The following is a 15,751-nucleotide window of genomic DNA, read 5'->3' as shown; positions in this document are numbered from 1 at the left end:
ACGCTATATATATATATATATATATACACTTTATAAGTTGTATATGTATATAATTTGTATATACACCAAAGCATACAAACATGTATATATTGCGATTGATTTAAAAGAAACATGAAGAACGAAGAGATAAACATGGTTGGTTCATTAGTTTCATAACACGGTGGCTCTTTGACAAACTGATTACTTTCGGTGTCAGCGGTATCTGACTCGACCCCAGGTCATGTGCGTTTGCGATGAATAACATTGTGTCAGTGGGATTTTTCGAACTTCTCCCGTTTCCAGCATTCTTTCATAAAACGTTTAGTTTCATTGATGGTCCATCTCCTTTAGCCTAAAGGACTAAGCGTGGGACGTAAAACGACAAGATGTTATTTCATTTATTAGGATTACGCTAAGTGGGCCTTATAAGATTGTAATGTTAATGCATTTGTACGTCCGTTATTTCATCGATAACTCTTCAACGAAATATATATATAAGAGTAGCTGTAGCGTAACTTATGGTTTAAATCTCATGCTATTCCCTAGCTTTTATGCAACCTGTACATCAGCAAATCATTGTTGGTTGCCTATGATAAAAGGAATTTTGCAGGATCCTCTTTACTGTCTCTACCAAAGCTTATTTCATGATGTTCACGTCGTTTTGAACGCCAAGGTTGAATGGGACAGGACCTGTTATTTCTTTACAGTGCGATGGGAACCAGTGCTTCGAGTTTCTAGCCGAGCTTAAGTATAATCTTTGGAAATCATACCATAGACTTCGCACATTAGAAAGTACGTGCGCTTGCCGCAAAACAAATCTCAATTTTGTATATAACCAAACTAAGTCTTTCATTTTAACGTGAGACGATTATGTCCTTTAGGCTAAGAAAGACTTTGATTAAACCAAGTGAATGATGATAGCAGAATTGGTAGAATGAGACTGTGGGAGGAAACTGGAGTACCCCGAGAAAATCCACGGACACGATGTTCTCCATCAAAAAACTTACTTGATCGGGAGACGAACCTGGAACCCCACGCACTAGAGATAACCACTCTACCTCTGTGCCACCATGTTCCTCTCAATTTTGTAGTTTTGCATATGCTTAACAAAGCCATTAAAATGAGGTAGATACCATTAAGAGCAGATATGTGTTATAGATGACAGAAGCTGAAACTCACTTTAATTATACTTCTTCTATCTGCAGCATTAGATTTTGATTTGAATTTTATGTTTAGCGTCCTTTTGAGCAGCGAATCTATATGAGACGTGGACCTACAATTTAACGTGGAATCCGTACCTCAGGAGCCTCCGCCGGGAATCGAACCTGTGTCTCCTACGCCAAAGACGCGCACGCTAACCGCTTAGCCACGATGAAGCTCTCTGTAGCATTAGAATAATTTATTACAACGACTAATGACACACGATACGTATATTGGGAACTCATATTCTCACGATAGCCAAGGTATTCCTTCAGTTCTTTGTATTTTGTGATATTTTCACTAAGTACTGCAGGCAAAGGGTATATAAAAGCGACTATAAAAGTGCTGTAATAAAAACAGTATTTATTTATAAATATAACGACGGACCAAACAACATTGTGTGTTTGCGTGCAAGCAATGAAGAAAACCGGAAGAAAAGGATATGCAAAGTTTTTTTTTCTTTCTCAAACGCAGTTGCAATTCCATTTGCGTGGGTAGAAACAAACTATTTCCCGTGAAATGGTGGAACCTATTTCATTTAATGTGCACGCAACCTTTTATTATTATTAGCACAAATATTCACTTTTAATAATGTTTTTTTTTTTTAAAAAAAAAGGAAGTAAGTCATATATTGTATAAGGAAAAACGCATTTGGCTAAGGAAAAAATCTGCTTTTATTTCAATGGAAATTCAAAAGAAGTGTCTATTAAACACGTGAACACTACACACAAAATCCATCATATTTCTATTGGTATTATCCTAACCAATTGTTTATAGACATAATTCTAGATGTCCAAGGGGGCATGATACCTCAGTGGTGCTCTTACCTCTGGTTTGTGGAGTCCCTGATTCGACCCCCGACCAAGTAAATTTGTAGTGAATAATATCGTCTCTGTGGGTTTTCTCGGGGTACTCCCGTTTCCTCCTACTTTTTCATTCCATTAATTCTTCCATCATCATTCACTTGTTTTAATCATCATCTCCCTTAGCCAAAAGGACATAATCGTGAGACGTTAAACTGAAATATTTTTACTTTTTTTAGATGTCCAATTAATATATTTATATGAACAAAAGGTTAAAACATTAAATTATTGTTTATGCGTATGGCGATAACGAAATTAATGGTAAAAGGGCCATACGTAGCAGTTACACCCTTAGCGGTATTCGAACTCGTGACAGACAAGTTCTGTAATCATCAGTCTAACGACTTAGGCAGCTCGACCGTCTCATTTTGTTTTCTTTAGCCGAAAGGATAGAATCATGAGACTTAAAACTAAATAAATAAATTAGTAAAATGTAATCATACATGACGTACAAGTCTAGGCGTACGGGCATGTGAGGAAGATAAAACATTTTTTTAAATTTTCTTTTGTTTAAAATCAATTTCAGATCTTTGAATGGAGTTTCCTTTTTTAGCTTTAGTTGTTTATTTCATAACTATCATTGTATGTAAATAAACGATTTGTGTCTGTGTTTTTCTTATATTCATGTACTTTTTTTTATAAATATTAATAAGTAAATCTTCCATATTCTAATCTTGGCTATAGCACGGATGTTCTGCAGGGGTTCCTACAAGTTAGGGTGAAGAATCCATCTCCCTCGTTGAAATTTTAGCAAGGATTAAAAGGAAGATCTAAACATTTATTCTTGTGGTAACTGGTTTAAAACTGAAAGTTAAACGTCTAATTGTAGATGAACAATGCTTTTAAAGTATTATTTATTTTCTTTCCAAATCACTTGGTACTGACTCTGGTTCACTTGGTAGTGATTACTGTTCATTGTTTGTAGTTATGATTTCGTCATGAGTATAAATGCACTGTATATGCACGGCATAAAAACTACAGTGCTTAAAACAGGAACAAACTTCTGCTAGGTGGCCACTGATAAGCACGAATATTGTATAACCGAGTCAGGGCAGGAGCGCAGCAGGAAAGGCTCGAGCGGCTGCGAGGAGGTGTGTCTGTAGGAAGCAGGCGCGTAAGTGAAGACTTGTATACGCATAAACAAGATTGTTTACAACGGCTCACTCTAAGTCACAGTTCCGGTTGCGGAGCTGTCAATGGATTTGCGGAAGATACTAAATGCCATTCGTACTTTTTATTCAAATTTTGAGTTATTGCGTTTTGTGTCTCGTGTAACCGCGACATCATGAAGGACGGGAGCTAGTATTGACGTAAGTTCATAATCACGCCCAGGGCTCAGTTAAAGGGTGCACAGGCCATCATACAACATCAAACCTACAATATGGGCAGTTTCCCACCACACAACTCACCTGCCTGAGAGCTGGATTACAGAATCCAAATCACTTATCCCTGCTAATTTTTATTCAAGTTCAAGGTGGAGAAGAAATCAGGAAAATTAGAGGCTACAGTATAGACGATGGTGGTGAATGGCACCTCTGTATTTCAATTCATCAAACCATACTATCCAATTGAAGCAAATTAAACATTCGAAACATCTGCCAAGGAATCTCAAGCAAGCATAGAAGAAGCAATCTCTCAGAGCACTTACCTTTCCATACTTCTGTTTTGTGCCGTTGTAATTTTTGACCCAATGATCCGTTTCGAAGCGGGCACGCTCCAGAGCTCCTGTGATTTCATTCAGTCGCGACCATTCCTCGACATTCCTGCGCTTGAAGGGCGCTTCCTCTGGGGGGAACAAGGGGACCACTTCCATTGCGGGTTGACCTGTAGCCTCGCCTTCACCCTCACGGAGACCACTGTCTTCATACTCTTAGACAACACACCTGCAGCATAAAATGGAATTTTTGTTCAATGTATCACAATTGAATAGAATTATGTCAAGATTCATATGTTAAATACTGAAGCACTAAAAACATGAGTTGGGCAATAGTACATGATTAAAAGCCATGCATGTTAGAAATTTATCAATCTAAAGCATTGCGGTGACCATTTCAAGAAGTACTTTTGCGCAATCCTCCACAAATTTATCATCCTGTCATCCCCTCCTCTCTATAAAAGAAAGAGAGAAGCTCGAAGTTGGTTGTTATAACCAAGATAACTTGGTTTGTAGATTAATTTTAATTAGCTTAGCGTTCTTAAAAATTCTCATTACATAATTAAAGTTAAATTTTGCTAGTTTCAAGGAAAATTATGTTCCACCACAATATCTTATAAGTGCAATTTGCGCGCTAAAATCTGTCTGTACACAAGCATGCTGAAACTCTATTCAAAATGTCTGTTCAGTGCTTTCTAGATTTCTAGATTTCTAGAGAGATACAGTAATATCTTGGAATACGAACTTAATCTGTTCCTGGTGCTTGGGGTCCCGGGTTCGATCCCAGCCCCCGCCAAGTGAGCTTTGTGGTGGACAAACATCGTGTACGTGGGTTTTCTCGGGGTTCTGCCGTTTCCTCCCACTTTCTTCATTCCACCATTTCATTTATTACTCATCATCACCGTCTTCTTTAGCCTAACCGGCATAACCGTGGGACATAAAACTCAAAGCTTTCATTTCATTTCATTTTTAATCTGTTCCAGAAGCCAGTTCAAGTTTCAAAATAAGTTTTTCTCTTCAAAATAATTGACATTGAGTTAATCCTTTCCTAGGTCCCCAAATTCGATTGATTTCAGCAGCAAATATACTTAATTTTAAGGTAATGTATCAACAAATAATAATACTTGAATAAAAATTTCACTTTTTAGAACCACGGCGTATTTACCACATAACAAAATAAAAACAGAACAGATCAAAGGCATAAAATTAGCAGTGGAAATCACACGAGATCCCCTCACTCCAGCAACTTACAAGGAACTAAAAGAAAACGCATGGATGCACAGGGGAAACCTACGTAAAAACACACGAAATACGTGGTGGATGTTTCGATTTCAAAGCAGCGTTAGTATTTCCAGGTGAAAATTACTCAAATTGTTTGTTCGTATTTTAAATTGTTCTCACTCTGGGGCTTTCCGATAGCAGGGGAAATAGTGTGATTTTAATACTCTTGGAACACGGGTACATAAATGCAAAGGTAAGTCGTAAGTCTTTCAATATTTTGATGTGCAAGACACCTGTATGTATTACAGAACAGAAAGGAGGTTAAGATTCAAAGTACAGCCCCTCGTGTTGGACTGTCTGCAGCCATCTTGTCAGTTCCGCGATTCCACGCTAATACCACGTCTACCCTTTTCGTATGACAAATGTTTTGAGCTGCTGCTGCAGTGTTATGTTCAAGTTCGAACTCATACTTAAGAACGAAGAAGTGAGTCACTTCCGTTTCGACCTGTTGCTGGTTGATCAAGCATCATGATTTCAAGACTGAAATAGGTAGTAATCCGAAAAGCTTCAGTTCCTGAATGTTTCGTTGCGTTTTCTGAACCGAGTGTGGTTTTGTGTTATGCTGTTGCACCAGTGTGCTCTTTCGATTCACCAATGCACAGTATTTTTGGCGTAGTGCAGCGTAGTTCAACTTCAACTGTTGGGAATAAAGGTCGATATTGATGGTAGAACCGTTAAGGAATTAACTTGAAGTGAAATACCTTCTAGTAGTTTTACTACATAAAGAACAGGACTTTAGGCCTATAGTCGAAATGATTCTGTTTGACAATCGGTTTTGGAAGTTTGCCCTTTCTCAGCCAATGTTATTACACATTTGGATCTCGGAAAAATATTCAGTTTTCAAGTTTGTTTGACAATCATCGTGTGTTGGCGGATGTACTTTCCTCAATGGCATGTCGTATAACCTCAAAATCTGTTTTTCTATGGCAGTCGGACCTTGGCCGATCTTTAACACTTCTATAAGCTGCACGACATTTCTTGAACCAACTGGTTACTATGCTGTGGTTCACTGCACTACCCTTTTCGCATGACGCTGCAGCATTATGCTTGAGTTCGGACTCATTTAGTAACAATTCACATATCAGACGTTGTTGAGTACTCATCGTCACTGACACTGAAAACTGACTGAAGATACTAACGGTGTAGCGGCATCTGCGTTAAATACTCCACTTCTTACACTATCTCTTGGACCAGTTTCACCTTGTACTTACGGTCGATTACGGCGTATACTCGCGTCTGCTGTTTGGGTCGTGAAAAACACTGCAAGACCTCTGACTACCATTGTGTTTGTCTAATGGTAACGAAATACTCATCAAATGTTTCTTACGGAGATGTGTTGTATGGGACTCAATATAAAATTACGAAATAGCAATTAAAAATGTTTGAAATTTGTGAACGAACAAGAAAGAAAAATAACAAGATGGAATGGAGAAACATTGAGGTAGAATTAGCAATAATAATGGAAAGAAAATTGCGCCATATTACGAGCATATAGTGGGGAATACTTCCTCCGAAGATGCGATATACGATTGTAAATCAAAGCCTGAAGTCAATTTCCTGTTTTCGAGGAATAAACGAAGACTGGGTGCGTCTGCCGACTTCATGTGTATACTTGGAGTGACTTGGAGTGATGAGGACTATGTATCATTAGCGCACTCAATGGAGTATCGCGTAACAAATAGTCCACATCTATGGACCCACCTCTCCACGAATGCATCGAGGAACAGCGCGCTGCGCCGTAGACACAAATGGAAACACTGAGAATAGAGTAAATTATTGTGCGGTCCTGCAAGACAAACTGAATCAAAAGCGACGAGGCCTTCTACTCCACGATAATGTCAGTCCCCGTCCTGCAAAATCCACAGTAGGCACTGCGCAGGCTTGGTTTTGAATTGTTTCTCCGTCCTCCACACGGTTCTGATCTGTACCACCGCATTACCACATCTTTGGAAATAGCGGTGTTGGTCGTCGGTTCCGGATAGATGGCAAGGTCCAGCAGACTATGCGGACGTGGCTTCGTAACAGACCAAAAACTTTTCTCGCGAACAGGATGAAACTGACTACACGATAACAAAAGTGCATTGCCGTGCAGGAGACACATGTTGAAAAGTGGTGTATGTAGTTGTTATTCCTCTGTGGAAATAAAGCTGTTATGTGAAACTTGCCTTTACTTTTTGATTTACCCTCGTATATCAATTGATAGATCTAATTAAACTGAACAAAATGACGTGCTAGAAGGTAAATTATCATGCGTACTTTTCGACAAAATCGATAAAAATGATTTTTCTGTTAACATGAAAATTGATCCTACACTAGAACAACGCCATCTATAAGGTGAAACTGATACTAAAATATATCCCCAACGAGTGTTTCATTATGATATTAAAAGATAACAGAGTACACACTCGTTAACTTTTGAACTTTATTTTTAGTAATTATGTCATATGCCATCCGTAATATCAATTGAGCGATGTTATGGTCTCTTAAGTGTTATAATATTACAATAACAATTGGATATTTCTTGCAACCTAGTGATCTTGTGATATTAGATATAATTTTAAAAAACTAGAACCGAAATTGGGTAAGACATTATTATTTAAGATGAAACTGTATTCTAAAAGATATGGTAGAAGATAAGAAAGAGGGAGGGGAAGAATAGCATTAAAATTACTGGACATAAGTCATTTTATATCAAATAGAGATATTAATGGAGGATTGTAATGGATGGAAGTTTTTCAATTAGGAACAGGTAACCGCCAGCGATGGCAAAATACTTATTCTTTTCTTTATTGTATTGTTCGTGAATTAAGATCTGGAGATTTCTCCTTCATCCGGTATTTAAAACCACCGATATGAGATGTACAATCGTGTTTTTCGTTCTTTAAATTGGCCACACACCTGTCTTTTTAAAAAGAAAAGACCTTGTATGGAGACAACGTTAATTCTTTGTTTTGAATTACAGATTTCATTTGGTTAGAGAACGTTCACATCTAGTTCATTTAAATTCCATTCAGAGCACGATACAGGACTTTTCAAATAGCTGAATGGCTAATTGAAAAAAAAAAAGTGTACTACTCTAAAGTGCAAGGAATAAATATACTTCTGATTCAAAATTAAACAGGGAGCACGATGGTTCAGTGGTAGAGTGCTTATTTCTGGTGCGTGGGGTCCCTGGTTCGATCTCCAGCAAAGTAAGTTTGTGGTGGACAACACCGTGTCCATACTTTTTCTCAGGGTACTACCGTTTCCTCCCGCATTCTCCACCAATTGTTCCATCGTCATTCACTTGTCTTAATCATCGTCTCCCTTAGCCTAAAGGATATAATCGTGGGACGTTAAACTGAAAGATTTCATTTCATTTTAAAAATTGAGTAGATTACTCGAACTCTTCTTTCCGCTGCGATTGTGCGAAGTTTGTTTAATGTAACTCAATTTTCCCTATCTAACTTGGTCAGAGAAAACTGGAAATGGGTTCAATTTGGGATGTATTGGTCAATTTTTTGGCCACCATTTCTCAAGGACTTGATTCATCATATCCATCTTGCTTGACATCCATTTTTTCTCAATAACCGTCATTACGATGCAAATTTTTGCTTAATATGGCCTGTACAGATCTGTAATAGTTTGATCAGTAAGGAACATATGACCAGTAATGTCTTCAGTCTGCTTAGGCTACGTTTATGAAGTTGATCTTAAGTTACTGTTCGTCTAGAACAGTGTTTTACAAAGTACGACCCTAGGACCAAATGTTACCTCCTCAAAGGCTCTATCCGGCCCGCGACATGATTCCCAATCTGACAAATGAAAACAAGAATAGAATTACTTCGAAAGAGCTGTATTAGAAACAGACTAACTTCACTTCTGAGACTCAGTGCATCCCAGTTCGAATCAGATTATGGAAAACTTCAATCATTGATAGTTCTTACACACCTCCTGCTGAAAGAATACATTTCGTGTCCTCTAGTTTTATTTAAGTATATATACCTTTACAGCAACAAAATGTATGGCAAATGTTGGCAATCTTCGCTCTTCCTATGGTATCAATTGGACTGAATTACCATTTGTTTTATTGCAACAGAATTCTGATTCATATTCTCCTTCAAATCAAATATTTCCGATGATAACTGAGATTTGTCCTTTCATCGGCAGGCATATAGTATTACAAGAATTCTGTAAAATGTACCATTATTGTTTTCAACAAGTTATATTAGCCTGCCTATGCTGATGATGTGAATATAATAAGATATTATAGGAGAACAATAGAAGGAAATGCAGAGGTCTTATTAAACGCTTGAGCTTACAAGTAAATGCACAGAAAACTAAATACACGGAAGTCCGTCGGGATCATATAATGCAAATTATGGATGCGTTAAAATATGAAATATTGCTTTCGATAAAGTGAACACTTTCAAATATCTAGGATCAGTATTAACAGACCAAAACCATATTCACGAAGAAATTAAATGTCAACTAAAAGCAGGAAATAAGTGTTATTATTTAGTTCAAAATCTTTTGCCGTCGCGCTGTCGAGGAATTTGAAGCTTAAAATATATAAAACGATAATCATGCCTGTTGTTCTGTATGCTTGCGAAACATGGTCATGAGGGAAGAACATAGACTGAAAGTATTTGAGAACAAGATTCTGAGACGAATATTCGGACCCAAGAGGAACGAGAATGGGGAATGGCGGAAATTTCATAACGAGGAACTACATAATTTATATGGTTTACCCAACATAGTTAGGGTAATCAAGTCTAGAAGGCTTAGGTGGGCGGGTCATGTAGCTAGAATGGAAGAAAATAGAAACACTTCGAAAGCTACAACTGGAAATCCAATCGGAAAACAACCATTAGGAAGACCTAGGAATGGGAGGACAATATTAAGATGGATCTCGCAGAGATTGGAATACAAAGTAGAAACTGAATCCAATTGGCTAAGGATAGAAGTCAATGGAGAGCTTTCGTGAATACGGCATTGAACTTTCGGGTTTCATAGGCCATGGAGTTAGTTATATTGGCCCACCTAAAGGCTTTTCTTTCCTCTTTGACCTTTCCTAAAAAGTTTGATCATCACTGGTCTAGGAGATGTCCAATTACCACCACCTAATTTGAAAGTATTTACACCATGACCATTAGTAATGTGCAAAGCTGAGTTGTTCTAACTCAAATAGTCTTGGAGAAATGAATACTAGTATATAGACAAAAGTTAAGCTACCTGTGTCTCCTTCACACAGATTTTCAATTGCCACATACATTTTAAAGAATTATCATGTTTTTTTGAAAGTTTCAGAGCACAAAGTCGTCGCTAACTGAATAGTAAAATGTTACGGTATTATCAAAATATGGTCCTTTAACAATGTTATGTGTTCAATATTTTTTTAAAAAATATAATTTCCTTGATTTGGCAACGAATAAAATTTTGCGAAGCGAGTACGAGAAAATACTACGTCACGACTTACTTTTTATTTTTCCGTCTGAAGTGTTGGCAGGTAAAGTGGCCACCGCCCTGTCTTTCAACAAGTCCATTACGTCGTGAATTGAGGGAAGCTCACAAAAGATGTTCGTAATAACAACGAGAGAATCAGCGCAAACAACGCGACACTGCGGTGCACTTAGACCCTCGGCCCACGGAGTCGAGTGACGCGGGGGAGGTATTACTCCACACATACAGCAATTACGTATAAAGTCTTTTGCGGTTACAACACTTCGTCATAATGTTTTAGGCGTCCATTCACCCATTCTCATCTTAATGAAGTGTCTGCTGCTTCATTGTATTGCCATTTTGGGTCTTCAGTTGTAAAAGGATTTTCTTTTTTCTTTTTTACTTTGGATTTGAGAGTAGAACAAAAATTAGTAGGAGGAGTCCGAGATTTATCATTATCCATCATTTTCATCAATCTTTATTGATTATTAAAGTTACTATATTACAAAATAATTATAACAAAACTGAAGGTAACTGGAACTTAGATTTGAATCGGAATATAATTAAGTAACTAACTCTATGGCCTATGGAACCTGGAGGTTCAGTACCGCGTTTACAAAAGCTCTCCATTGACTTCTGTCCTTAGCCAACTGAATCCAGTTTCTACTTTGTATTTCTGCTTCTGTGAGATCCATCTCAATATTGTTCTCTCATCTGCGCGTAGGTCTTCCTAATGGCCGTTTTCCGATTGGATTTCTAGTTAAAACTTTGAAAATGTCCCTACTTTCTTCCATTCTGGCTACATGACCTACCCACCTGAGCCTCCTAGATTTGATGACTCTAACAACGTTCGGTGAACCGTATAAATTATGTAGTTCCTCGTTAACAAATTTCCACCATTCCCCATTCCCATCCTCTTGGGTCCAAATATTCATCTTACGATTTTATTCTCAAATCTGCTTTCTTCCCTCAGAGTAAGCGACCATGTTTCTGAATTTGTAAAGCCTCAATTGAGCTTAAGAAAGCAATAAGTAGTGGAAAATCTATGGTTCTGGCTAACTATAGCATAATTACCATTTACAAATATAACACAATGTAGTTATTGTGCCATAACGCTAATATATATATATATATATATATATATATATATATATATATAGACAATCTTAAAATAGAACTAAGTACAGGATGTAGACTTGTCGTTTAGAAGGTCACAGTGATAACAAGAAAGTTAAGGCTGAAAAGAAGAAAAGAAACAAAAATGATCCGGAAAGAAGTAGGAGTAAGCCAGTGCGATCACCTTGAAGGAAGAAAGGTTGACGTATTCTCATTTGGAGGACGTGAAATTCATTCGCTAGGTCAAGAAGAGGTCTGAGTTCATTTCGGTTTACAAAAGGCATCGCTGCTGCTCAGTGAAGAAAGTTCACATTCACATACGTACAATAGAATCCCTTGTCCATCATAATAAAAAGAGAAACTAACACGATGTTATTTCGTTTGAAGAGGGAATTTTGAAAATATCTCGTAGAAATAACATACGGAATTTATGTCACATAGGGCTAATAAGATGCACAACGTTTGATACAACAACAGATACAATATTTATTCGAGCGTTATTATTCAAATGTAATTCTAAAAGGCGTGTTTTTGTAAAAATAGGCCCGTATTCACGGGGGACTGCCTCCCTAAACTTTTACTGGGCCCCTAAAATTTTCACGGTAGTCTTGCAAATGATCTATAATATGGTGATGAACAAAATATGGTTGGATGAGCCTCTCTACATTTTTGGACTGGCTACGGGCCGCATATATTTAAATCACGCTCGACTCTAGCCATAGAAGCTAAATACACGATTGTGATTGGTTGAAGTTATCCGTTTCTCGCCACGTAGCATACATCAAACTCCAGGTGTTGTTGGTCCTTCTGGCCGAGTATGCTAGCGTAAGAACTAGTGATGAAAATCGCTTTTGGCATTGGTTCAAACTGTCCAAGGAAGTTTTTTTAATTATTTTTTTTAAATTTTAATAACACTTACAGTATCATTAAAATAAGATAAAAATAATATTCATTTGCCCTTATACGTAATATAAAATGCATAAAAATATTTTACTTACGTTATGAAATAGTTGAACAAGCGTCAGCGAGCGAAAAGGGTTAGAAGCCTCGTAGGACTCCTTTTGTTCCACCTTGATCCCCACGCTAATACCACGTGGCATTACTTACGTCACGCTTGGGTGGTGCAATTTCGATGTAAATCTACCCTCACCCGCTTCCTTGTGACCAACTTAACACAGTTGGCTAGGGTAGTGCGTGAAAAATAATATATATGCCTACGAGCCTGTGTAAAAATATATGCCTACGAGCCTGTGTAAAAATATATGCCTACGAGCCTGTGTAAAAATATATGCCTACGAGCCTGTGTAAAAATATATGCCTACGAGCCTGTGTAAAAATATATGCCTACGAGCCTGTGTAAAAATATATGCCTACGAGCTTGTGTAAAAATATATGCCTACGGGCCTGTGTAAAAATATATGCCTACGAGCCTGTGTAAAAATATATGCCTACGAGCCTGTGTAAAAATATATGCCTACGAGCCTGTGTAAAAATATATGCCTACGAGCCTGTGTAAAAATATATGCCTACGAGCCTGTGTAAAAATATATGCCTACGAGCCTGTGTAAAAACATATGCCTACGAGCCTGTGTAAAAATATATGCCTACGAGCCTGTGTAAAAATATATGCCTACGAGCTTGTGTAAAAATATATGCCTACGGGCCTGTGTAAAAATATATGCCTACGAGCCTGTGTAAAAATATATGCCTACGAGCCTGTGTAAAAATATATGCCTACGAGCCTGTGTAAAAATATATGCCTACGAGCCTGTGTAAAAATATATGCCTACGAGCCTGTGTAAAAATATATGCCTACGAGCCTGTGTAAAAATATATGCCTACGAGCTTGTGTAAAAATATATGCCTACGAGCCTGTGTAAAAATATATGCCTACGAGCCTGTGTAAAAATATATGCCTACGAGCCTGTGTAAAAATATATGCCTACGAGCCTGTGTAAAAATATATACCTACGAGCCTGTGTAAAAATATATGCCTACGAGCCTGTGTAAAAATATATGCCTACGAGCCTGTGTAAAAATATATGCCTACGGGCCTGTGTAAAAATATATGCCTACGAGCCTGTGTAAAAATATATGCCTACGAGCTTGTGTAAAAATATATGCCTACGGGCCTGTGTAAAAATATATGCCTACGAGCCTGTGTAAAAATATATGCCTACGAGCCTGTGTAAAAATATATGCCTACGAGCCTGTGTAAAAATGAAAGTCTAGACTTTCCTTTATAAACCCAAATCCTTGCATTCATCTGCAGGAAATATAGTGAAAACGAATTGGAGTAAACAATACCATGCTTATCTCAGAAAGAAACCTCCGGAGTTCGGGAACTGCTGTTATCCATGATGGCTGAAATTCTCCTTGATTCTTATCAGGTACCATACTAAACTTCCTAGTGTTTCAGTTTAGGAAGGGCCATAGCAGGATAGGCAGGTATTAGACTGCTCTTCGCATTGTTATTTCTGGTTTCTTTAATCCAAAGTTCGTTACCTCTTAATTCCGCGTTTTGTCCATGAAAGCATAAATATTATAAGTCTAAATTTAAATATTTGAAGCCAATGTCATAGGTTATGCGATTCGGAATAAATTAACTCTGTTCTTCGACAAGCACAATGAAAAGGTAAATTTCTTTCCGGGTGAACTCACATAAGTCTGGCAAGTTATCTAATATTTAGTTGGATAAATGCAAGGGCATGACCTTTGAACTGTGCATTGGTATAGCTGAACATGTCTTCTACAGTACGAAAGAAAGAAAGGAAAGGAAAACCCACGCATGCTACATGAAGACATAAAAATTACACTTCACGGCGCTGTGTGTCATGAACTTCTCTTTGAAATCTACTTCTAAAGAATTTTAATGAACAAGCTGTTAGCCATTAATTCTGATGTCCCGATTAGTTTATACCTTTCTCAGAGGCTAAGGTCAATTTCCAGTGCACAGAAGGAACCAGATACGTCTGTCAGTGGGGGGTGTTTGCTATTTCACTTCCATTGATTCATATAACATTTATTCCCGATCGCATGAAAGACAAGAAACCAGTCGTCTGACGTAAAAGGGCTCCGAAATCAACCTGTTATGCGTCGTGTCACGTTTATTGAGGGTCCAGCAGGTGGCGAGGTCAGCGGAGGACACACTTGTTGGAGGTGTGCTTGACACGCGACTTCATCTCCTGATCTATCACGAATTGAGTTCTCTTTCGCAGTCAGGAAGAATAGGAGTGTGTAGTGTTCTTAGATATGATGGTTATCTTCTGCTCACATTTGTGGCTTCTTGGCCTTTAAGGAATTCAATGAGTTTCATATACATCTACAGAAATTGAAAATGTTACTTCGTGAGCTACTTATTACAAAGTCTTAATTTCTAATTAGCTCCCATTAGCTGCGAAATCATTAGACTCGAAGTGAGAAGAGGGGGATGTACAGCTCACAGATGACAAGAAGAACCCTAAAACAGGGGAAGCGAGGAAAGGTCAACGACACAGTCAAGTCCATTTTTGATTTTTGAGGTGTGGTCTATACTTAGATGTCGTTTGCTACTCCGGGTAGTTATCTGTGTGCTATTCCGTGGTGTAATTTGAAACCCCCGTGCGAAAAGTGGGCGAGCCCATACCTACGTCACACTACTTCTGCTAGGGTTCTTCTCGTCATCTGTGAGCTATACATGACTGTTAAAGCTCGACTGCTTATTATAGAACCTTGATTTCGTTTTGGTGCGCCATCGTGGTGCAAAATCATCACATTCGAAGTGAAGGAGGTAGATGTAAAGGCTCCACATTAGTTAATACAAAGCTTAACTACTTCACCTTTCGGTTCTATTTCGTTTACAAAGTTCCTAGAACATAATTAATTCTTGTTGTTTTCAGTATCGTCCCATAGCACTAATTCACTTGTTAATTATTTTAATTTCTTGCAAACTTCTGATATTGGTGTAATATATTTCACTTTATTCATTATAATGATAACATTTATAAATATGTATGTTAATGTGAACACAAGTCCGTAACGTATATTATTTTTCTTTATGGCCAGACCTGAACATTTAACTTGTTAAGTTTTGTGCCCAGACATGTATAAACATGTTTTTCTATACATTTCGGATATAATACGTAAAGAAGCCATTAATAGCGTATGTATTCTCAATTATAAAGAAGGAATTTTGTAAAAAATTAAAAGGTAAATGCAGAAAATCTTCGAAAAGTACGCGTGCATCCGCTATTAATAT

The 15,751-nt window shown here is 37.7% G+C and overlaps 1 protein-coding gene across 1 annotated transcript in view; it reads right to left on the bottom strand.

Moving 5' to 3' along the window:
• Positions 1-15,751, bottom strand: part of LOC145694344 (uncharacterized) — a 273,653-nt gene that overhangs the window by 160,828 nt on the left and 97,074 nt on the right. The window contains exon 2 of the mRNA XM_081770471.1: positions 3,691-3,925. Coding sequence (XP_081626597.1) covers positions 3,691-3,855 — 165 coding nt within the window. The 5' untranslated portion in view covers positions 3,856-3,925. The remainder of the gene's footprint in view (positions 1-3,690; positions 3,926-15,751) is intronic.

Source organism: Thermobia domestica, chromosome 9 (assembly GCF_964235325.1).
Source record: "Thermobia domestica chromosome 9, izTheDome1.hap1.1, whole genome shotgun sequence".
NCBI lineage: Eukaryota > Metazoa > Arthropoda > Insecta > Zygentoma > Lepismatidae > Thermobia > Thermobia domestica.
This window is presented reverse-complemented; position numbering and strand designations above follow the sequence as displayed.